The sequence below is a fragment of the Pleurodeles waltl genome, chromosome 3_1 (assembly GCF_031143425.1).
Source record: "Pleurodeles waltl isolate 20211129_DDA chromosome 3_1, aPleWal1.hap1.20221129, whole genome shotgun sequence".
In the NCBI taxonomy this organism is placed as follows: Eukaryota; Metazoa; Chordata; class Amphibia; order Caudata; family Salamandridae; genus Pleurodeles; species Pleurodeles waltl.
The window spans coordinates 502,663,023-502,687,301 of NC_090440.1; the positions used below are offsets into that span (position 1 = coordinate 502,663,023).

Here is a 24,279-nt window from a genome sequence, read left to right on the forward strand (position 1 = left end):
CCCCCCCCCCGCCACCCCCACTAGGGGCACTCGCAGGGCCCGCCCGGCCAGAGTGTGCGCTGCGCCTGATGCACACTAATGGAATGATTTACCCGGCCCTGCTCACAGCGAGGCGCGGTGCGTGGCGGCCCTGAGTGTGTGATCAGTAAATATTTAGTGTGCTGACATCCTCGGCCCCTCGGCCGATCAATAACGCCCCAGCGGGCGTCCCCTTTGTCCGGGGAGCCTCTGAGCTGCTTTAAGGAGACTCTGGGGCCACTTCTAGCGCACGATCCGTCTTCCAGTGTCACCGGCAGGCTCAGGCCGGGCACACTTGTGTTTACACAGCCTCGGCCTGCTGACGTTCGAACACCTCAGTAATGAGCGCACACCCCTTCCTCACTTCCACACGCTCTGCCACTTCTCTCCTCCTACACTCTCCATTTCTCCTGGTTGCACTCCTTTCGCTATCCCTAACGCGCCCATGGACAGTCACTCTAAGTTCCCGCTCCATCTCTCCCACCCCACCCCACTCTCTACTGTCTTTTTTAATCTCAATCACCCTCACACACTTTCTCTTCCTTATTTTATATCACTTATCTTCCTCTTTCGTTCCCTCTCACGCCTTGCGTCACTTTCACTGCCTCTGCTTCTCTAGCACAGTTCTTACTGAAGGGTGCATCTATCTATCTATCTATCTATCTATCTATCTATCTATCTATCTATCTATCTATCTATCTATCTATCTATCTATCTATCTATCTATCTATCTATCTATCTGTCACATATCTGACATACCTCTCTCTCTCTCTCTCTCTCTATGCCTCTCTCTGCCTGTCTCTAGCTCTCCCACCCTACCATAACGTTCTCCGTCTCAATGTTTTCGACAAATCTTGCACTCCTCGCTCAAGACTTATCAATATCTTCTCCTAGTCAATAACCCCTCCCACTGTCTCCTCCCAATGTCACTCAGGCCGCCCGCCCAATGTCCACTTTCACGTTTCCTTTGAACACGTTCTGTGTTTCCCGATTGCTGTCGCGCCTCTGTTTCTCCCCACGGCCTCCGCTTTCTAAGCTTCCTCTGGGTGTAATTTCCTCATAGACTACATCTGAGGGAGCCCTGCTTAATACCCTTGTTGAACGTCGCCTCTCTCTTAGTGCCCGTTCTTTCAGTCTCTCCCGTGTCGTCATGCCCTCTCTTTTAGCCAATCCATTGTGATGTCGCTCACATGAATGTCTCCAGAGGTTCGCTGTCTCTCCTCGCACTGTCCTCTCCGACTCTGAGAGAGTCTCGAGAGTACTGCTACACATTCCTCTTCTCTGGTTGGCTTTCTCTAGCTCTCCTTGCGTTTCCTCCCAAAACACCCACGGCCCGGCGCCCTCGTCGGGTGTCTAACTCGCTGTGTTATTTGCACTCGAATTCTACCTTCAACATTTGCTTCTAGTCTCTCCTCTCTCACTGCTGCAATCCGCCCATCTGTCTCCCCTGCACCTAGTGCCCACCAGGTGGCCCATCAGTGCTTTAAATGGGCCGGTACTGTCCGGTACTGAGTACCGGCACTTTTTTATTTTGAGAGGGAGAGTACCTGCACTTCTCAAGAAAAACGTAATACTTTTAATTGGAGAGTGCCGGCACTTCTCAGAAATAAGCAGGTACTCAGGTACAGAGTACCTGCACTCCTATTTTTCATTTCCAAGCACTGCCAATAGTATCTCATTACAACTAGTCCCCCAGTTTCCAGCCAAAATACACCTTCTGCAGGTGCTTCTTGGTTCATCACCTAGTATCCCGTAGCACTCCCAAACGCCCATCTCGAAGTATCCCCTTTAATACCACACTACCTCTCATTATACTCTCTCCCAGGCAAATCTCCCTTCAGTAGCCCCTCTCCTAGGCCCCCTCTCCGATGTCCCCTCTTACAGATACCTCAGTATTCCATCTCCCTGACTAATCTCTCTCGAAGTATCTCTTCTTTCAGGTCACCCTGTCCTAGTCTCCCCTTTTACAGATACCACTCTTCCAGTAACCCCTTTTCCTGGGATTCCCTCTCCCAGTACCCCCACCCACTTCCAAGTCACCCTCTTACAGATACCGTTCTTCCAGTATCCCCTCTTCCAGTAACCTGTCTCCCAGAATCCCCTCTGCTATTATTTCTGCTCCCAGGGCCTCCCTTTTTCAGTATCTCCCAGTATCCCTCCTTCCAGGGACCCCCTTCTATAGATACCGCTCTCTAATATCCCCTCTGTCCTTCAGTATCCACTCTCCCAGCAGCCCCTCTTCCAGAGCCCCCTTTCCCCCTCTCTAGGATCCTGTCTCCCAGACGTCCTTCTCACAGTTCCCCCCAACCTCCCCTCCAGGGACCCGTCTCACAGGAACCGCTTTCCCGTTATCCCCTCTTCCAGGCCCCCCTCTCCAGTATGCTGTCTCCGAGTTCTCCCCAACCCCTTCCAGGGACCCCTCTTACAGATACCGCTCTCCCAGTTATCCCCTCTTCCAAGGCCTCTTCGGCTCTCAATATCCCCTCTCCCAGCACCCCCTCTTCCTGGGAACCCCCTCACTGTATCACTTCTCCAGTGCTGGCTCCAGCACTGGAGCCCCTCCCGAGTGGTGTAACACAAAATGATGGAGTACCCCGCAGAATACGTAGAGTGGTCTCTGAGTCTCCCTCCTCACACATATGCATTTGTTTTGGGCTGAATGGGGGCCCTTGAAGAGTTGGCTGGTGATGCTCCCTCTGCATCGCAGGGGTCTGCAATAAACCCAATTCTCTCCCATCACCCCCTCCCTCCCACAGGCGCCTTTATCTTATTATTTCCTCCCACAGCGCCTACTCTTCCTCTCTTCTCTCTCTTCTCTCCAGTCTTTCTCTCCTTCTCTCTCGATGGCTCTCTCTCGGCCCTCCCTCAATATCCTACCACTAGATACCCTGTGACCAGTATCTCCCCCCCCCCCATGCCCCCTATCAATCTCGCCTCTTTCATGCGCTACTTCTTCGGTCCCTCCCAGTCTCCACACTCCCAGTGCCCTCTCTCCTTTCGGCCTCTCTCCTTCGGGCTCCCATGTCCCACTGGGCCCTCTTCCAGACTCCATTCGCAGGGCATCTTTTCCCAGTACTCACCTCGTGAGCACCCCCTGTTAACCTCTTTTCAATGTGTCATTTCTGTCTCTCCATCTCACGACAGTTTTTTTCCCTGCTCAGTGCCCCCGATAACATGCAATCTCCTCCCTTTCCTTGCGTTCCCCTTCTTACAGTCCCGCACCTCCAATCCACCTCTATCACAATCACTTCCGCTTCCGGTCAGTTGTGATGTGTTCCCACTTTTGTCACTGTGGGATGAACCGAATCCTCACCTAACCTTCTTACGGTTGTTTAATATGTCGTTGTTCTGTTTAATTGCATCTAGAAAAAAAAACAGAGTTTTCTTCAGTGCCACTTAAAATGGTATCGACCCTTAACCTCTCAAAGGCCTGTGTTTGCATTTCCTAACGCTTCGGGTGTCTGTTCGAGGCCGGCTGTTTTCTCTCCACTTCTCATGGTCGAATAACCATCTGCAATAATCGATTGGTGTCCATGTCTGCTTCTCGAGCTTGAAGCCACCCGTGCAAGGCCATTGAGGAATAGAGACGGGTGAAAGGGTGCTGCTGGACGACAGAACGGAGGGGAGGCCGGATTCTGGGTCACACGATGCCAGCTGATCCATTGCGGCGATCCGTGGTGGGGAAATGTCCCCCAGCTTCTCTCCTACCTCTGCTACCTGGGCAGACCTGCAGTGATCCCTGGTGGGGGACGAACCCCCCAGCTTCCATCCCACCTCTACTACATGGGCAGATCTGCGTGTGATCCAGTACAGTGATCCCAGGTTGGGAACATGTTCCCACGTCTTCCTCCCTCTTCTGCTACCCAGACAGGCCTGCAGTGATCCCTGGTGGGGATAGGTCCCCCAGTCTACCTAACCACCTCTGATACCCGGGCAGACCTGCGCGTGCCCCAGTGCAGTGATCCCTGGAGGGGATATGTCCCCCAGTCTCCCTAACCACTTCTGATACCCGGAAAGACCGTCGCGTGCCCCAGTGCAGTGAACCCCCGGGGGGGGGGGGAGGGGGGGCATGTCCCCCCCCCGTCTCCCTCCCACTTCTGCTACCCAGACAGACCTGTAGTGATCCCTGATGGGGGACAGGTCCCCCCAGCCTCCCTCCCACCTCTGATACCCAGGCAGACTTGCAGTGATCCATGGTGGGGGACAGGTCCCCCAGCCTCCCTCCCACCTCTGCTGATCACCTGCACAGAACAGGCCTGGTGCCTGCGCGGGTGACTTGGCACAATGTGTAAAAAACAATACCAGCCGTAGTCTGACATTCTGTTTATTCGGGCCCTGTTGCTGCCCACAGGTTGCCGTTAAAGAACCCAAAACGTGGTGTGAATTAAGAAACTGATAATTACTGCGTCTTTGTTACCTATGAATACCTACTCGCCTCTCATGGTCTGTTGAAGGCCATGCGCCGAATGTACGCAGCTCTCTCCGTTGTACTTAGATGATGAGCACATAATAATGAACACGTATTTAGAGAGTGGGAATTCACATCTAGGTGTAGACATGTAAAGAGACGCGCAGGCGCACACACACAGACATAGCGACATGAACGTACATCCGCGCACAAAAAGTAAGTACACGTACATCAGTGTGCCTATAAGTGCCTGTGCGTGGCGATTACTGTGTGTAAGGCTATCTATGAAAGACACACACGCACCCAGTAGCAGTGTGCTATTGTAGTGAGTCACGACACGGTTAGAAAATGTCGCCCAGTTTGTGCTTGACAGAGCACCTACGGGTCTATTGAAGGGCGTTGATCCGCGAAGACAGCGAAGACAAGCGAAATCGATTCGAAGCGACCCCCTCTTTCCCTTTCACACCATTCAGGGTCCCATTCCTTTTAAGACAAAGCCCAGAGCCGTTGGGAATTCCTGAGCACAGAATCAAAGTCCCTGGGAAGAGATATGTGCTTTAGCAAAGCGCTCTCGGGACCGAACCTGGACCACTGCGAACCGCTGAATCCGCGAACTTTAACACATTCTGATTCAAAGACGACTCGAGGAAATTTACTTTTTGCGTGCCCAGCTCTTAATTTCTGTGAAGGCGGGGAACGTGATCACCTTTGACCCCTGGGATCAGAGTTGCGCTATCGTCACAAGTCGGGCCAAAGTTTAAAAGACCTGAGCTACAACTGTTCCCTGACATGGACTCTGTCAGCTGGAGAGAGACAACCACTTCTTTCTGTTTCCTGTATGGGTGAAATCTATCTATCTATCTATCTATCTATCTATCTATCTATCTATCTATCTATCTATCTATCTATCTATCTATCTATCTATCTGTCTGTCTGTCTATCTCTCTCTCTCTCTATATATATATATATATATATATATGACTGACTGATTTGCACTGCTTCTGTAGTGTAAGTGTAATGAAGCCCTGAGCGACATAAATATATAAGTTATAAATATATGGAGCTGCTGTAGTTTATAAAGTGATTTTGGTCTTTCTGGAGGGGTGGAAAGGCGGGGGCACACATCTAAAGGCCCACACCACGTGTGCTTCATCATAGCTTCATTATTAATGCCAGGCTGGTGTGTGGGGCTTTTGTGACTGCAATGTCCCCCCTGGCAAAGAGACAGAGAGAAACACGTTATCTGCTGCAGCAGGGCTGCCTCGTCCATACCACATGCACTGATTACCCCCACAACAATGGCAGCTTTGTTCTACAGCATATTTACAGTATTAATGAACAGTTAAAAGATTTACCCCCGTCTGATCAATACCGTGAGTTATGTTTCCCTCAAAGTATTTAATTACAGGCTGGTCGTGGGCTCCCATCCTCGTTTGAGGTGGCGAAAACCATTTGTAATTTCCATTAGCCAGTAAACATGCAATTAGCATGCAGAAGTGTGTTTAACTTAATTCCTATTAAAGGCAAGGACAAGGAGTGCGAAGAACGTTTGCACCATTTGTCAAGGCTGACACACACCCTAGCACAACAGTTTGCTAAAATAAATTAAAAACGCTATTCTCTACCCTTAGAAAAAACACAGAATTAATTTGTCAAAGCTTTGCCACACTGCAAAAGCAAGGCTAATTTGTTCTTGATAGTTATTGGGGCTATTACTTTGCATTGCTACGGTTCTTTTTTTTTGGGGGGGGGGGTGGCAGAGCAATGTGCAGGACTGGCAGGTGACTGGAGGAATTCTGTAGGTGTGAAGGCGAAAAACAGGCTCTCTGACTTCTCCATCTTAAAGGGGGGTAGTGGGTGGGTGTATGTGAGTGTGTGTGCAAAAGAGAGAGAGAAGGGGAGAGAGAGGAAGAGAATGAGAAGGAAATAAACTTATTTGTGTGCAACTGCAATATTCATATTTGTGTTGAGAAAGTCAGACAGCATGTTTCGACTGCCTCTGCCTCTCCTTCAATACATTTGTGTATAAATGTGTATGCTTTGTGTGTGTATATATACACAAAAGCGTATGGGAGCGATATATATATATATATATATATATATATATATACATACATATATATATAGCTAGATATAGATATATAGATATACAGATATCTATATATATATATATATATACATATATATATAAATGTATATATATATATATATATATATATATATAGCAAACACACGCACACAAGCACACCCTAATAATCAACATGTTGTTTCCTTACATCCGTAAACGCTGCACCAGGCACCCAACAATTTATTTTGCGCCTCTCTATACTTTCTTCCCTGCCCGGGCGGACAGGTTCCACTTCCCTTGCATCAGCGGCCTCTTGTTATTACAATACATCTGTCTCCCAAACTCATTAAGTTACAGATTTTTCCCTCTCTCTCTCCCCCCCAGCTGGGCAGGGTTCCTCCCAAAGTCTGCCTTGTTTTGCCAGCCCCGCAGCAGAGTGGAGCAGCGCTCCCTTCCTTCTAAGGCGTGCTATGGGCGGCGGGAGCAGTGCTCGGCATCTGTTACCTAGGGAGCTGTAGGGGGATTCTTAAAGGCGCGGCAGGCATTCCTCGCCAGCCCTGGGTGCAGCTCCTGGAAACCCTGCGCTTTTAAAGTTATAGCGCCAGCCCGTCAGAGCCCGCCCGGGTGCCAAATATCACACGGGGAGCAGCCCCCTCTGGGCTGGAGGGATTCTCTTTCACCTTTCCTCTCCTTCCTGCAAGGCTGCCGCAGCACTGCTTTACTTCCCTGCCCCCTCCCCCGATCAGTTTGTACGATCTCCTAAATAAACACAGAAAAGGACGACTGTGTGTTTTCCAAAAGGCGCACGTCTTTTCCCAGGTGCGGGCACCAGCCACGTTTCACCTGCCCCAACTTAAAAGGGGTATCCAGAGTTTAAAGCGAAGATGCAAGCCATGTGGGACGCGGAGCAAGGAAAATATGTTTTTGGTATGTCTGTTTTTATAATTTCCTTTTTTCCTTATTTCGCCTTTCTGGTGCTTCAGTTCGCGCGGCCACTCTTTTTATGTGTGGGAAGCCTATATGATGTGTGTAGTCGCCTCTGCATTTCCTCACCTGAGAGTGGCGGGCAGTGTTCAGTTTGCGCTCGGCACTTAAGTCTGGGGATAGGTAGGTGCATGCAAGGAAGCTGAGCCCGGACCCAGTCCGCTGCCCTGCTCTACCTCGGGTTCCCGGTTACAGACTGCGATGTTTGCAAAAAGTCGACTCACTTCTGAGCCTTCGTCTCTGTAGCACGAGTGTTGGTTTTGTGAACCCTGCAGACTGTGTGTGGCGCGGAGGTGCTGGTAGGTAGGTGAAAAAGCCCTTGGGATAGCTGATGCTGGGGTTGAGGGGCGGAGGTTGTGATGTGAGTGATTGGGAGTGGAGGGGGGTCTGATACATCGCCGACGACAGATCGATAATGGAATTGAAGGGACTCACCTGTGCGGCCGGTGGCGGCAGTGGAGGGCACGTGTGGGGTCTCTTTGTGCACCGCGCTGGGAGGCAGGCAGCCCCGCCGGAGGCGCCGAATCCTCTCCGCCTCTCTACCTCCCAGCCCCGGCTGTCTCGCAAGTCATGGCAGGGGATCCGAGGACCCTGGCTCCAGCTGTAGGCATAAGGGAATCTCCGGTCAGGTCCTGCACATGTCCACATAAGTTAATTTGCCCCCAGATTTTTTGAAAATCGGCGGGTTCGAATGTTCACAAGTTCCCCCTGACTCTGCCCCCACATAGATTGTGAGGCAGACGTCGTTTTCCTTCAAGAATCAGCCTTTTTTTTCCTTTGGAAGTTGAGTTTGAGGCGGACGAGAGGCATACACTAGGGGGCAGACGGATACTGTACTTCTCCCAACCTTCTGCAGATTTCTACACCCCCGCCCCCACCGCAGCCTTTGCTCTGATTTAGCACTGTACATTTTGTCAAGGAGGATCCCACTCTGACAGCCCCTGGTGCTTTTCAAAGTACCACAAGCTGGTGGGTAAAAATGACATTGACTTGGAAGTTCAGAGGCACAGGATAGGAGCCACTATCCACTATTTACGGGACTCTCTAGGGTGTGGTGGTTGGCGATGGGGGAGGGGCGGGGGTAGCGCACACTGGCTGGATTTACTCAGAGCAGACATTCAAAAACCCTACCCAACTAATGAGTTTGGGATGAAGCTGGAGATCTGACCCTCGCCCTGTCACGCATTGACCCACGCCCTGCACGCACTGACCCACACCTTGTCACGCACAGCGCCGCAGCCTGAACACTGCCCTGCTTAAGCCGAAGCAGTGATGCACGATTTGCGGTTGAGGTCGTCAGCGGGCTTAATTCTGCTGAAGCAGTTTCCTCCCATGGTCAGACTTCTCCACATATAACGGAACATTGTAGGAATGGAAGATGTAAAAATACACTGGAGCCAAGACCCCGGTGTCGCGTAAAAGCCGCGCCTCACCCGAGATAAATAAAGACGCAGTGTTCTCTTTGTGTGTAGGGTGGTTCGCTGCTGACGACCTGTCTCTTTGTGATTTTACGTCCGTTTTTGTGATTGTCCTTCAACATGACAATAAAATACCCTTTACCCTCCGAGCGACCGGCGCTTCCACGGTAGAGTGTGGAGGCTGAATTAAAAGCAGCAGTGGAGTAGCGATTTCTCACATAATGGCAAACATTGCATGATATTTGACAAACGTGGCTGTTTATTGTCTGTGGTCAGACGCCAGTCCTTCAATTAACTGTTACTAAGGGCAGACACCTCCAAGGAGCTCATATAAAAACTGGGAATATTTCATATGCTCTATTCTCTAACTGGAATAAATGTCATTTTTGGGGGTATGTGTCAGGGGGCGCTCACTGAGTTCACTGTATTATTTTTACCACACAGCACACTTCCTCCGTCTTCTGGGACCTAGTGAAGGCCTTTCCGGGCTCCGCGAAGTGCAAACTGTTCAAGCGTCTATACACTTTATTTAGCACGTTTTTCTGCTCTAACAATTAAGGGGTGTAGGGACGAGGCTCCACCTGAAACATTTAAAAGCCACAGCACACTTTCTGGCCAGGCTCAAAGCCTTTAGGTCGTGTGATTGCGAATTGCCCGTGTTTTTTGGAACCCGGAGTCTGTGCCTCGTCGCGCGCTGCACCTCGCCGCTCTCGCCCAACCTTTGCCCATTTTAAGTGTTTTTTTTTTCTTTTTTCTGTTTGTTCGGGGTTCTAACAACAGAATACACAGATCTGTCTGTATTGGTGATCGTTGCTCAGAGGAGGAGAGGATACTGGATCAAAGCATTTTTAGTGGTAGAGATGAGTTTGCTTTAGGAAGGCCAAGAAAGGGAAACATGTTATGTGTATTTAATGCACTATACATATGTGTGTGTGTGTTGAATTGTTAATATAAGTGGTATAACTGCATGGGGTGGTCATGTTTCCATCCATATGCGTCGGTAGTGGAATATAGAACCGTCTTGACGCCATCACTAAATTATGATTCTCGTGGCACTCAGAAGGTAATGTAACAGTATACTAGTTCTCGCGTAGGAGTATACTGGATCTCGGGTAGGAGTATACTGGATCTCGAGTTTGCACCTCGGGTAGGAGTATACTGCACCTCGGGTAGGAGTTTACGGACCTTCGGTAGCAGTATACTGAACCTTGAGTAGCAGTATATTGGACCTTGGGTAGCAGTATATTGGACCTTGGGTAGCAGTATATTGGACCTTGGGAAGGAGTATACTGGACCTCGGGTAAGAGTATTCCGGATCTCGGGTATCAGTAGACAGGCTCTCGGGTATCAGTGTACTGGACCTCGGGTAGGAGTAAACTGGACCTCGGGTAGCAGTATACTGGAACTCGGGTAGACGTATACTGGACCTCGGGAATGAGTATATTGGAACTCGGCTAGGAGTAAACTGGACCTCGGGAAGGAGTATACTGGACCTCGGGTAGCAGTATACTGGAACTCGGGTAGATGTATACTCGAACTCGGGTAGATGTATACTGGACCTCGGGTAGGAGTATATCGGTTAGATGTATACTGGACCTCGGGTAGGAGTATACTGGAACTCGGTTAGATGTATACTGGAACTCGGGTAGGAGGATACTGGACCTCGGTTATGAGTACGCTGGACCTCGGGCAGGAGTATACTGGAGTTTGGATAACAGTATACTGGACCTCATGTAGCAGAGTAATGGAGCTCTAGACCAGTAGTTGTATATTTGCTCACAATAGCCTGGACGACGGGTGACACTAAGCGGACCTCAGGCAGCAGTATTAGGTTGGAGGGGGGAGGAGGGGGGGGGGGAGTCTGGTATTAGTATGCTCGACCTCAGTCAGCAGTGCGCTTGACCTCATTGTGCAGTATGCTGGACCTCAGGCAGCAGTATGATCGGCCTTGGATATCAGTATACTAGACCTTTGCTAGAAGTATTCGGGGACTAAGGTGCCCGCATGCAGGGCACTGGGTGGCATAATACTTGGATTTTGCTAGAATTATCCTGGACCTTAGTTCGCGGCATGTTGAACCTCAGTCAACATTATAGCAAGTCTCCGTTAGCAATTTGTTTTACCTTTGTTAGCAGTTAAATGGTCCTTTGGTAGTAATATGCTGCACCTCTGGAAACAGTATCTTTTGTCTCGAATGGAAGTATCTTGGGTCTCTGGTGATAGTTTGCTGCATCTCGGTTAGCACGCTCGAAAATACTAAAATACTGGAGCTCGCTAGATTATTCCATATGCTTGCAAGGTGCGTTTAACAGAATTAAGGACTTCGGGTTGTGGCATCCTGGCCTCGGCTTGCTGAATCCTATACCTCTGTGTCCTGACAGGTATCATACTAATTCAGCGTGCGGAACAGCCATCGTATGCCTCACCGCTTAGAGGGCAGAGGCCCGACCCCTGTCCGCCCCTGGAAAGGCGCCTCTCTCTGCAGGCACGATATTCTAGACGCACACCCGGGGCGCGCTCTCACGGCCCTAAATCGGTGTGCTGTGCATGGAAAGAACAGAGCCGGCGTGTTTGAGAGTCGTGTGCGTCGCACTGAAAAGTCCTCGGTCTTCATCTGTGTTTGCATTTTTTTACAAATTAAAAATGATTACCGTTGTGAGTGAGAGACACAAAAGGGAAGTCAGTTTTAAATGCAAATATGGTAATTGGGAATTAATAATAAAAGAAGATGCCCTGATATATCAGTGTTGGTCGTATCCAGGCGTCAACATATTGTGTAATAGATGGATGAATCTGTGATGAGCGTGGAGAAGAAAGAAAGAGAAAGAAAGAAAGAAAGAATGAAAGAGAGAAGGAAAGAAAGAAAGAAAATAAATTATGTGGGGGTAGAAATAAATATATGAAATTGAGACGCAAATGAAATAGGTTTGCTGTGTTTTATAAACATCTTAGGTTGATAAATATGTATGCGATACATGTGTTATACATATAAATGCCGTACTATGGGGTGAGCGTATACATATTTGCCTAGGTATATGCCATCCACCCATCCTTCTATCCATCTATCTACAAACGCCCCCGTGATAGTCTGTACAATATTTGCCTCCCTCAGCCCTCATCACTTTGGCAGATGTCTGCTCGGTCCCGAGTTACCATGACATTTACATCCATCCCCTCGATATTCCAACCACAACATTTAAGTTGGACTTTGACCGCTGTAGGTCCTCGGTTCCTCCACGGTCACACAACCCGTTCTCCCACTGACCCCCGTGGGCTTATTTTAGCTATGAAGTAGTCTGGAAGCGCCCTTTGTGGGGACCTCTGCTCCCCGGTGAAGGGGTCCAGACTCCTTGAAGTGTGTGACTGTCACTCGCAGACACCGCCTCGGAGAGTTGCTGCAGTGAAAGGTCTGCCCCCGCGTGCACTTGGTCTAACCTCTGCTGCGAAGTGTCAATCCACTGAGAGCCCTTTCTGGCCCTCTCACCCCACCCACCTGCCTGCAGGCAGCGGGTCACCACAGGCTGCAGCCACCAAGCTCTCCGTGGGGGACACCAGACCTCCATTATGGACCCTGCACACACGTTTGTGTTAAGGTTCATGCACTTGAAATGAATAGTTTATGCAATATCTTGCGCATGAACAACCTGATTCTTGTTAGAGTGTATTTTCTCTTCTACCCCTCCCACCCATTATCAGCTGGCATCTTGGCGTTACTACGAGCCATACGTGAAAAACCTAACTTATGTAAAACACATATGCATATTTTTGTGATTATTTATTTATTTGTGATAACAGTCCCGATCTAAGACAAGGCGCGCAGGATCTCGCGTTAGGACCAGGCAGGGCTCAGTGGCAGCCCTCGGCAGCCAGCAGCCACTCAAGGCAGCCGGGCCAATAGCTGGCGAGGGGAGGGTCGGCTGCCCTGGCCAGTCAAACACAGCCTCCTTCCTTATAAGGCGAGCCGTCGCCATGGCAACGTGTGCTAAGTTGCAGCAGTCGTGTCAAAGTTCACTATATAGAGAGCTCTGTGAGCGGCTGGGAGAGAAAGCACTCTGCCAGGCTGCTCCTCTAAAGCGCAGAGCCCGCCGCCGAGCCCCCTCCTTAGCATCCTGGAACCCTTTGATTCCCCCTCGCTCCATTCTTTGCCTGTCTTATATTTTTTTGCATTGTTTTTTTTTTTTTTTTAACTGGAGCCTGGAGGATGTTCTGGCGGTGGTGAGCTCCCTTTTCTCATGCCCCCACCCCCTCCATCCTCGCCAGGCTGGACTCCTTCCTGTGCATGCCATTCGGGGCTGAGCGCTTCCCAGGAAGAAGCAGCCAGGGCTGGCGGTGTGTGTGGACTTCAGAGCTGAGGGAGGAACGGCCGAGGCGCCAGTGAGAGGAGAGCGGGCTGCGTCCCCCGGCACCCCTCGAAGCGCTCTCCCCCTGCTCATGGCTTTCCTGAATGGCTGAGGCTGCGCAGCCCTGGACCCGGCCCCCTGGTACCCTCCTGTGCTCCTACGCTGCCCAGCAGGTCTGAAAGGTCCTCGACCCTGCACCACAGACAGCTGCCTTCGCACCCCCACTCTGGGGCTCGTCTCATCTCCACAGCCTGCCAGCTGACCTGGGGGGGAGGACGGCGAGGAGGAAGAGGACCCCACCCCGGCCGAACACAAGAAGGTGGACCACGAAGTTCGAAAACGGTGCCCCAGAGATATGGCAATGGTAGTCGGCGCCTGGCGAGACCCCCAGGACGATGTGCCAGTCACCCAGGGAACACAGCCCTCGCAGGGGCCCCCTGGTCCCCCCGGCGGGGCCCCTCAGACTCCGGGGCACGTGGGGCCCCCGAACCCGAGCTCTCAGTCAAACCCTTCGAACCAGTCCAGCCAGCAGGGCCAGGGGGACAAGCAGCAGCAGCAGCAGCACATTGAGTGCGTGGTGTGTGGGGACAAGTCCAGCGGCAAGCACTACGGGCAGTTCACGTGCGAGGGCTGCAAGAGCTTCTTCAAGCGCAGCGTGCGGCGGAACCTCAGCTACACGTGCCGGGCCAACAGGAACTGCCCCATCGACCAGCACCACCGGAACCAGTGCCAGTACTGCCGCCTGAAGAAGTGCCTAAAAGTGGGCATGAGACGGGAAGGTATTGGGATTTCATTTGTTTTCCAGCCTTTTCTACCCCATCCCGCCCCAATACCTGCTTTGTTTTTTTTGCTTTATACCCACGGCCATGGGCAAGAGTTCAGGAAGGAGAGAAAAACACATTAAGAGGGGATGTGTGTGTGTTGGGGGGTGTAGAGGAGCTTAACTTTCTAAAGAATATTGGCGATGGGAGACAGTCCGCTTCATGCTCCTCACAGTGACATCCGTAATCAGCATGACCCTTTCGGTTTCACTTCAACATGTGCAGGACCCTCTCTGGGTATTTTCTTCCTCTTGTGCGCCAGTGCCTCACGTGTTTGTCTTCCTGCCGTCCTCGTGCGTGCTTTCTTGTCTCTGTGGCTGGCATCCGTTTTGTTTAGTGTTTTACCCCCCTTGTGTTTCAGCCTTGTTTACATGCAAACACCCACAGCAGAAGCGAAAGTGGTTTGCTCTGTCGCTCGCCTTTTACATTATCCACTCCCCACCCCCCCTTTCTTCGCCCGAGAATGTCATCTTGTAAAAGGGAGCTGAGAGATGGTTCAGATTACAGCCCGGCTGCCCATGTGTCGGCTTTGCACTGCACGCCTAACACACCGCAGGCACACTCGCCCTCCCTGCAGGCAGCATGGCTCTCCCCCACCCCTCCTCCTTCGGCTTTTGTCTGATCCTGCATTTTAAAATCCTGTTTTATTTTTAAACACCCGACATGCATCTGTGTCGCCAGCTCGGCTCGTTTTGCGGGGTGGCGGGAGGGATCGCACCGAGCAATCGTGCAGCAAAGTTGGGTCGCACTGATACCAATTTAGCCTGGAAGGGTGGGGGGAAACGTGAGCTGTACAAGGAATTTCGAGAGTGTCCGTGGCGTGTTCCAGCAGCTCTGCTGTTATGTAGGTTAAGGGTCAGAGAAGTGCCCGGGCTTTCTTTGTACGTTTTTTCGCAACAGTAACTGTGCTTAAACGCTCAAAGGGCCCAGCCTGAACCGAAGTACCCCAAAGCCTTTCCGCCTGGTTTCTCGCCCTCCCGCTTCCTTTTGTCTGCAGAATCCTCCCTTTCCCTCGCTTAAACTGTCTGTGTCTCCCCATGCAAATGCGAAAGCAAAATGAAAGGCCTCGCAGCAGCTGATCAGCGCGTGGAGACGAACTCGCAATGTTATTTTCTTTTCTGCTTATTTACGTATTTAATGTCTATAAAATATAATGAGGGTGTGGAGGTAGCTGCAGCCAGACAAATGGGGCTAATGCCCTGGGCTGCGAAGAAACGTGATGCCAAAAGAAAAACACTTTTGTAGAAAACGAGTAGGCGTAAAAAAGGAATTGAAGCACGGGCTGTGGGAAATTGATTTGTGTCTACCCAGAGAAACAGGAAGTGTTTGCGCGAATAAATCGCAGCCGAAAAATATTTTAATGGGGAATTGCTGTCTGTTTGAGAAGGAGTGGGTGCTGTTTTGAATGACTGTGTTTGTAAACAGGGGGCATGACTCGGGCTGCCCTCTCCAGCCACGGAGAGCAGGCTGTGTGTTTGTTGCGTGCAGGTTCCCAGCACAATTCAGGTATTAATTGCTGCAGTTTCTTCTTTATTCACTGCAGCCGTCCAGAGGGGCAGAATGCCACCCACACAGCCCACTCACGGCCAGTTCGCCTTGACCAACGGGGACCCTCTGAACTGCCACTCCTACCTCTCCGGATATATCTCCCTGCTGCTGCGGGCCGAGCCCTACCCCACGTCCCGCTTCGGCAGCCAGTGCATGCAGCCCAACAACATCATGGGCATCGAGAACATCTGCGAGCTGGCCGCCCGCATGCTCTTCAGCGCCGTGGAGTGGGCCCGCAACATCCCCTTCTTCCCGGACCTGCAGATCACGGACCAGGTGGCCCTGCTGCGGCTGACCTGGAGCGAGCTCTTCGTGCTCAACGCCGCCCAGTGCTCCATGCCCCTGCACGTGGCGCCCCTGCTGGCCGCCGCCGGCCTGCACGCCTCGCCCATGTCCGCCGACCGGGTGGTGGCCTTCATGGACCACATACGGATCTTCCAGGAGCAGGTGGAGAAGCTCAAGGCGCTGCACGTGGACTCGGCCGAGTACAGCTGCCTCAAGGCCATCGTGCTCTTCACGTCAGGTAAGGACCCCGGGCCGGTGGGAGGGCGCTCAGCTGCACGTGGCGCCCCTCAAAGATGAGCGCGCGCGTGTGCCACCCCTCAAAGAGAAGCGTGTGCGTATACCACCCCTCACAGATGAATGTGTGCCTGCGCCACCCGCAGAGATAAGTGTGCACACGTGCCTCTCCTCAAAGATGTGTCTGCATACACCACTCCTCAGATAAGTGTGCACACGTGCCACCCCTCAAAGATAACCGTGTGCATAACCACCCTCAAACCTTAGTGTGCACATGTACCACCCCTCAGAGATAAATGTGCATATGTACCACACCTCAGAGATAACTCTCAAAGATAGGTGTGCACATATACCACTGCGCAAATATAAGCGTGTCCATATACCACCCTTCAAAGATAAGTGCATTAGTACCACCCATCAAAGATAAGCGTGAGAGGTACCACCCCTCAAACATAGGCGTGAACACTTAGCACTTCTAAAAAAAATAAGCGTGTCCATATGCTGCTCGTAAAGATAAGCGTATACATATACCACCACTCAAAGATAAATCTATACATGTGCCACCCTTCAAAGATTTGAACGTACAACATCAGTTTATACGTGTGCCACACCTGAACTGCCCATGTGCCCGTGGCGGATCTGTATGACATGCATGCTCATGTGCCCCATACTGGCACACGCATTTGTCTAAAAGATCATCTTTGTGCAAGTGTCACCATAAAAGACTCAAATCTACACCTGACCTTCTGAAGAATACCATTGCACGTGACCCTATAAAGAAAACACATGTACAAGTCAGCTTTGTGCATATACCTCCCAAGCATGTAAATCTGATCCCGTAAATTAAACATTTGTGCATGTCAGTCCGAAGGAATAACTCTGCACATGAGTCCTCTTTAAAGAATACACGAGTACGTGTGCGCCCTCTAAAGGAAGTACATGTGTGAGGTCCCCACTAAAACCTATTCGTACACATACAAATACCATTGTGCATGGGATCGCCTAAAGGACATTCTTGTACGTGCCACATCCACAAGATAACGCGTGTACAGGCGCAGTTTAAACCATACCCTCGTGCATGCTCCCTCCAAAGAATACCCATGTAAAGTGCGCACCCGAGGGATAGGCATCCCCATATCCCCATACAAAGCTTGACCTTGTGCACATGCTCCTCTGCAACAAAAAAACCTCTGTTCACGTCCTTGAACGTGCACGCGCCACTCGGAAGGAAATGAGCGCACACGTTTCTCTTTTAGGAAAAGCAGAATAAACATGCTCCCAGTGTACATGCTTATTTAAAGAATCCACACTTATATTAAATGATGTAGTGTAGCGCCCAGACTAGCATCGTTTTCATGAGTATTAGGCATATTGTAAATAGAGACATTATTCTGTAGATCACAGGAATAGCGTCTGCTAGATACCCATCCCGTACAAGAACATGGAAAAGAAATGCACAATAGTACTTCAGTATTTATTAACAACCCCTCCCCTTCGAAATAGCTCTATATGAGCGTCGTAAAAATGTAAACATGGAAAGAGGCAATGCATCTCGGGCATGTCATATACTGAGTGCCCAGCACTCCGTGCCAAAAGTAAATAGTCAGACGTAGGTTATTTCATTACGAGGCCTATACTGATAACAGCAGCTCGGTGCTTTCCATAATGTGCAATAAAATATAAGTTTATTGGGAAGAAATCCCCTTAGAAGGGAACATTTTATAAAATGTATAGCTTAGCTAACCTTTGTACTGAAGTGTATGACAAAGCCATGCTGTGAACATATCTATCTATCTATCTATCTATCTATCTATCTATCTATCTATCTATCTATCTATCTATCTATCTATCTATTTGTGCGTGCATACAGACACACACAAACAACAAACACTTGTTCATCAGATGTAACAGAAGATGTATAAATATCATGAAATTCCTCATAGTCTAACCCTACATACTGAAGTGCACTCTAAAAAGTCGTATAGTTCAGAAATAAAGGGTGAAAACGTAAAACGGTTTTACCAGACCCTTTGTGTGCCTGAACACAAACCCGGGTGCCTTCCCAAATAATCCTAAACTGCTGACGAGGGTTAATTTTTCGAAAAAATATGATATCTGATCGGCATTACATTCTTTCGAGTCAAGGCGCTGCAAAGTATTTCCCTAAAACAGCAAACCCGAGGCCACATTCTGCTGTATGCAAATCGCTCAATATTAGGACATGTAATTCGGCCTGCTGCAGGGCAAGCTTTCGGAGCAATGCATCTGATAGAAATGATCTGCACAGGGCAGTCATTTTGAAGACATCTCACACTTTGTTTTATGTCGTCACTGCTGCGAGTGTGAAAGCTTCTCTGGGACATGGAGGGGTGGAAGGGTCCAGATCCCAGTACTTTTCTTTGTGGCAATAATTGAACACGGGTGCTGTCACGGTAACTGTGTGACTGGGCCCGGCTGTGCACGGCAATTACTCTTCTGATTTTTCAAGCCTGATATCAGAGAAAGAGGGAGCACATACGAGGAAACGCGATTCACAAACTCTCCCCCCGTTTTCTTTAAGGGGTGGCCGAGGACCCATGTCATTTTTTTTTTACTTCATCTAGTTCTTGCACTGAGAACCAAGCTGTATTTTTATGCACTCTTTCCACTTTTAAAAATAGAACGCCTTTTAATTGTGTTCTGTTAATCATTAAATCAGCCTCTCTGCGTTGTCTAAATCAGCTACGTTTTGTGCCTGCATATTAATTGTGTTTTTACAACGTTCCCCGGAACAGTCCGCATTTCTCCGAGTTCTGGGGTTAAGGGAGGCTCGCTGCCACAGCCGTCCTGGGCTGCAAGAGCCTTGTGTTGCTTAGGAGGTGATTTATCGTTGTTTGGAAAGCACACGGCCTGCTGTGCTGGGTATGCAAATCGCCTCCCAGTTAGCGACGCGTTTTAAGGAGCAAGATTCATACACGCTTGCGGATACAAACACACGCTTGCCCTGCCGGTTAGGGCCCTAAATGTGGATGTCTAGAAGACAGATAAGGACAGGCTTTTCTCTGTTCGAGGGCTGTGGAGAGGAGTCAAATCCGAGCCCTGCCTGGAGCAGCACACTGGCGAGTCAGGTCACAACCTGTGAACTGTGCACAGACGCCCCCGATTTAACATGGGCGCCTCTTCTTGTTTGGTTTGTTTATATTTCTTGACCAATTTCTCTTTAACACTCTTTTTACCCGCAATCCACCCACCAGAAAATACATTTTTTTTACAGTGTACACATTCGATCAGGGATACTTCTGAAAAAAAAGAGTCGGCTGAACTGAAGAGAGAGATCACGGTGTGCATGACTGCCCCTGAATAGGGTAAATTGACAAGACCCCCTTAAAAGCGCCACTTAAGTCAGTTTCAAAGTATAAAGGGGGAAAAACGCTGCCCGGCCTTCTGAGAAGCTCTCCGTGAATCCGGGGAGGGAGGCCGATCGCTGCCCCTTGCAGCTAAGCCCCTAAACAACAATGGGGGTTCACACTGCAGCCTCTTCTGCTGCCGGGCTGGGCTCGCGAGCCAGGTCCTCGAACCTTTGCCACCGGTAGGACCCCTAGTTACCCCGCACATGCTCACCCTCAGCTCGGACACCACAGCATTTCTGCAAGATGTTTCTCCTGAGAGTGAATGGTGTGTTTACAGCCTACCCACCGAGGCCTTCAGACTCAATTACGCAGGGCTGTGTGTGTCAAATGACTGCCGTACTTACCCCTAACGCATCTGATGACTGCTTTTTCCTTCCAATCTTTCAAAAGTGATGATTGCATATTTTGTATCTTTTTTCCCTCAGATGCCTGTGGCCTGTCCGATGTAGCCCACGTAGAAAGCTTGCAGGAGAAGTCACAGTGTGCTCTGGAGGAGTATGTCAGGAGCCAGTACCCCAACCAGCCCACCCGCTTTGGAAAGCTTTTGCTTCGCCTGCCATCCCTCCGTACCGTCTCCTCTTCGGTCATAGAACAACTTTTTTTCGTCCGTTTGGTAGGTAAAACCCCCATAGAGACCCTAATAAGAGATATGTTACTTTCTGGCAGCAGTTTTAACTGGCCTTACATGTCCATCCAGTAAACAGACACTGCACGAGAAAAACAGGAACAGGAGAGGACTGTATACAGACTTTGGGGTCAGTTTGCTTGAAGTCCTCCTGCTAAGCAAGGAGAAATCAAATTTAAAAAAACGCTGTTACAACAAGTTTACGAGAAGACGAGAGAGAGGGGAACAATTTAATGGACTGTGAAGTGAAAAAAAGACGTGTTATTGAACTTTTACAGACTGAAAACAAAAACTCCTGTGTCGTTCACAACAACTTGCTACTTATCATTTTTGTAAAAAAAGGAAATAAATTAGTCTTTTTGTAAACTTTTAAAAAATATCGCTAAAAGTGCATTTAAGGAGATTTGAAGAAAATTAGCAGAGAGGAAAAAGTAAGTCTTTTTTTTCCAAATTCCTAATTGTCCTGTGTCAATGTATCTATAGCTGTTTTTTTTGTATTTTTCTGGTTCCAAACCAGTTTATTCTGTGGTTCAAGTAATACTTTTTTGATATAATCTTGGCTTCTTTTTAAAAATAGAAAATGGTATCCTTAAAATCTATGTGTTCTGCAAGAACTAAAACACAGCTCATAAAAAATATCATAGGAAATTCAGTGGGACTCAAAATGAGACATGCAGTGAATGCGCACTTATATGTGATGACCCTTCTAAATTACACAACAGCTGAGAGCTATAATTTTAAACTCCCCAAATGAACCACTTACATCACATAAATTGCCCAATAAGATTTCCATAATCTGATAAACATTAAAAATTGGACCTCTGTTCAGAAAGAGGGTGGTGTCTAAGACACAGTATGACATTGAATGACAACGTGAACTTTTGTTTTGGAATTTGAACTGGGTTCTACCTTAGTTGCTATCCAAGCCCACATCCTTTTGTATTTCTGCAAACACTCTGTATTATAAATGTTTATATTTTCCCTTTAAAAATAGAATTGACATCAGCATGAAAAATAACACTGTTGGCACTTATACATAATGTGATTGGTTTAATATCTCAGACATTACAGTTTTGTGTTAAAACTGAGTTATTTAAGTGCAGCATTTAATGTAATACTGTAAAAGTTATAATAGCTGAACTGTCTGGTCGAGTTGTGTGTTATAATCCGAAGAGAAAAAAATGAAAAGCATTTAGAAATTAAAACATTAATTGATATCTTAAACTTGCTTGGATGCCACAAATGTCTTTCGGACTGGGGGGGAATCACAAGTTGCCCTTGATTTATTTTTTAGTATTTATTTTTAGGTTCCCAAATTATTTAATTGCCACTGACATTTTGCCCACTGGCATGCGGGTGGTAGCTAATTTGCCTACTGAATTTAGGGAAGTTATTATTAAAAAAAAAAAAATCAATGGTATTATCTGTGACCCAGAAGACAGTATTTTACTGCCTTGTAGTGAACCGCCCCATTCACATAACTCACCCTCCTGCTAACTAACCAGGACTTTGCAGAAAAAGGCCCTTATATTTGTCACACTTAAGTGCCTGCATAGCGAAGGTATTGTTGTGAAAAGTATTTCAAAGCGTGGGATCAGTATCTCGTTTTCTGATAAGAAACATGCCATGTGTTTGTACATTTCAGAGTCACACGCACAAGCTCACTCGTGCAAGCTAAAAGCAGTATTTGTAAATATAGGTCAGATCTTTTCAGAGCCTCTTTTCAAACCTGTGTGTGATTTCAACTTTATTGTATGGTCCCCGTTCATCGTCGTAGCTGTTGGGAGGGCTTCAAAACTTAGTGACTTAGCACTGAAAGTTTTTTTTAATGTACATACAACCCACATATGCCCCCTTTTCTACATTAGACTGTGAAAGCATGACATCAGGTCATCACCATATTTTAAATCTGAGATATATATGTATATATACATGTACATTTTTAATTGTGTAAATGCAATCTGTGCATTTAGTATATAGCCCTTGTAATAATAATCAAGAAACTGAACAGGGTGAGCTGGTTTGGCGGGGAAGCTATTTTTTCAGCGGTTTTTGCTTCTTTTCTTTTTTGGTCTGCAGCTGATGCTTGGTGTAGGAAAGCTTGCAGTTGTGTCCTCATTTGAGAGGGCTCTTTCTGCCACACACGTGGTGTGGTGTCAGCCCTCTCCACAACAAATGAGGGGCAATTTCCTAAAAGGCAAGCAAACACACTGGTTTGCATCTTGTTGCAAATAGGCACTCCGGACCAGAAAAAAACATGTAATGTATGATTGTGATTTTGAAGAGTAGTTTTACATCCAACCCACGGCTTCTTTATATACATATATACATATATAAATAAAATAATATTGAAGGGTATTGCTGACTTTAGAGCTAGCTTTTTCTATTGCAAGTGACATGTGAGTATGTGAAGTTTATATTACGACTAAAACACAGGATATCTTCTCGTTTGTTTTGTGTTAGCCTATTGTAAACAAAGCATTTGTTGTAAATTGTTATTGGTATTAAATTATAATTTATGATTTTCAAATCAAACGTCTTCCTCTGTGTCCTTGCCTTCTACTACGTGTGAGCAGTGTTTACAAAGTGCAGATCTGTGAAAATGGTGCCTTCGCACAAAACCAGGGGTGTGCTTTGGGAAGGTGTGTTTACAGATGCCGACTTGGTCTGAGTTTATGGCATTTAAAGAAAGTTTTTCTTTTCACGCTGGGTTAGAACAAAAGCCACCCCCAACCATTGAAAGGGAACAAAAGCGGGGAGGCTGGGCTGCAGGGCTTGTCTTGTGTGAATTTGACGAGATTTTTAAAGCTGCTAAACATGGCGACTCTTTCCCTGTAAGTGTCCCTTTTTCGATCACCCTCCTCATCAGCCCCCCTCCTCACACACACACCCCTTTCTGGTTTCTGTCTGATCACGTTTTACTTTCAGTTACCGATTTTTTTTATTTTTTTATTTTTGACAAATGAACACTTAGGGTGAAAGAAACAGCGAAATCGGCAACGCTGAAAAAGATGTGTCGGAGCCACACGGGCTCGTAAGGAATGTTTAACGTTTGCGATGTGTGTGTTTTGTTGGGGGAGGGGTGCCCTAACACTGAACGTGCTCCTTCCTTCTGTAGCCCACGGACTCCTGGCAAATTTGCTTGGCATGAATTTATGAGCCGTGGGTGGTGTTGGGGCGTGGGGGTGGCCAAGACCTTTTATTTAGTAAACAGCCTGGGTGCTGGAAAGCGCCCACACCCCTTCCATGCACACTACACCCCGGTTGAAGCTGGGGTGAAGGAGCGTTCCGTGGGCCTCGCGGTATCATGGCTCCGATGTAGGGGTGTCTTTTGTGAGGTGCAGTGGTGTTTTCAAGTGGACGCCCGCGTGTGAAAGCAAGTCTCCCTTTGCAGTCTGCACTGTGGTGTGTCCTGTGAGCTCAACCAACATGGCGGCTCCCAGTGCAGCCTTCCCGGAGAGCACGGTCAGCCGTGTAATGGGAAACACATTGGGCTCGGGGCCGTGTGCCGTGGAGAGCCGGGGGCGCTCTCAGCTCAGGCCCACTCGTCCACGGGCTCCGGGCAGGCCCCGACCCCCAGGAAATGTTCAAGAATGATGCCGAGTTATTCTCCCGCCGAGGAGAGAGTGCACGGCAAAGGGGACTAGGGACGCAGTCTGTCTGCAGCCGGAGCGCGGTCAGAGCTGCCCGTCTGCAGCCGAAGTCCGCAGCCCAAGCCCGGCTACAGCCGCCAGTCTGTAGCCGATGTCAGTACCGGGACCTGGGGTGGGGATTACTGCGTCCACGCAGAGCTCTGGCTGGAGATTGCTGTTTATCTGTAGCCACAGCCGGCCTAGGTGTTGCTGTTTATCTGTAGCTACAGCCCTGGCTAGCAATTCATGTTTATTTGTAGCCACAGCCGGGCTAGGTAGGGATTCCTGTTTGTTTGTAACCACAACCCAGGCTAGGGATTCCTGTTTATTTGTAGCCACAGCCGGGCTAGGTAGGGATTCCTGTTTGTAACCACAACCCAGGCTAGGGATTCCTGTTTATTTGCAGCCACAACCAGGATAGGTATTCCTCTTCATTTGTAGCCACAACCCGGATTAGGAGTTGCTGCCTGTCTGTATCTACAGCCCTGGCTAGGGATTGCTGTTTCCCT

The 24,279-nt window shown here is 48.8% G+C and overlaps 1 protein-coding gene and 1 long non-coding RNA gene across 8 annotated transcripts in view; one reads left to right on the forward strand and one right to left on the reverse strand.

The window, feature by feature from the left end:
• Positions 1-8,508, reverse strand: part of LOC138284227 (uncharacterized) — a 79,696-nt gene extending 71,188 nt beyond the window's left edge. For both annotated transcript variants that reach the window (XR_011201366.1, XR_011201365.1), the window contains exon 1: positions 7,914-8,508. This is a non-coding gene — a long non-coding RNA (uncharacterized lncRNA). The remainder of the gene's footprint in view (positions 1-7,913) is intronic.
• On the forward strand, positions 6,933-22,673 carry NR2F2 (nuclear receptor subfamily 2 group F member 2). Of its 6 annotated transcripts, none has more exons than XM_069222762.1 (3): positions 6,933-7,421; positions 15,601-16,128; positions 19,939-22,673. In XM_069222762.1, exons 1-3 carry the CDS (start codon positions 7,379-7,381, stop codon positions 20,211-20,213), a joined length of 846 nt encoding a protein of 281 aa, XP_069078863.1. In that variant the 5' UTR covers positions 6,933-7,378; the 3' UTR covers positions 20,214-22,673. The 6 variants fall into 6 exon arrangements, with proteins under 6 accessions (XP_069078863.1, XP_069078865.1, XP_069078859.1 ...); XM_069222764.1 differs by lacking the exon at positions 6,933-7,421 and adding an exon at positions 7,754-7,777; XM_069222758.1 differs by lacking the exon at positions 6,933-7,421 and adding an exon at positions 12,839-14,015 and having other exon boundaries at positions 15,580-16,128.
• The last annotated feature ends 1,606 nt before the right edge of the window (positions 22,674-24,279 follow it).

Coding starts and splice junctions, on each gene's coding strand:
- NR2F2 (XM_069222758.1), top strand. CDS start 13,592: ATGGCAATGGTAGTCGGCGCCTGGCGAGACCCCCAGGACGATGTGCCA. Junction 14,016..15,579: donor AGTGGGCATGAGACGGGAAG/GTATTGGGATTT, acceptor TAATTGCTGCAG/TTTCTTCTTTATTCACTGCA. Junction 16,129..19,938: donor CATCGTGCTCTTCACGTCAG/GTAAGGACCCCG, acceptor TTTTTCCCTCAG/ATGCCTGTGGCCTGTCCGAT.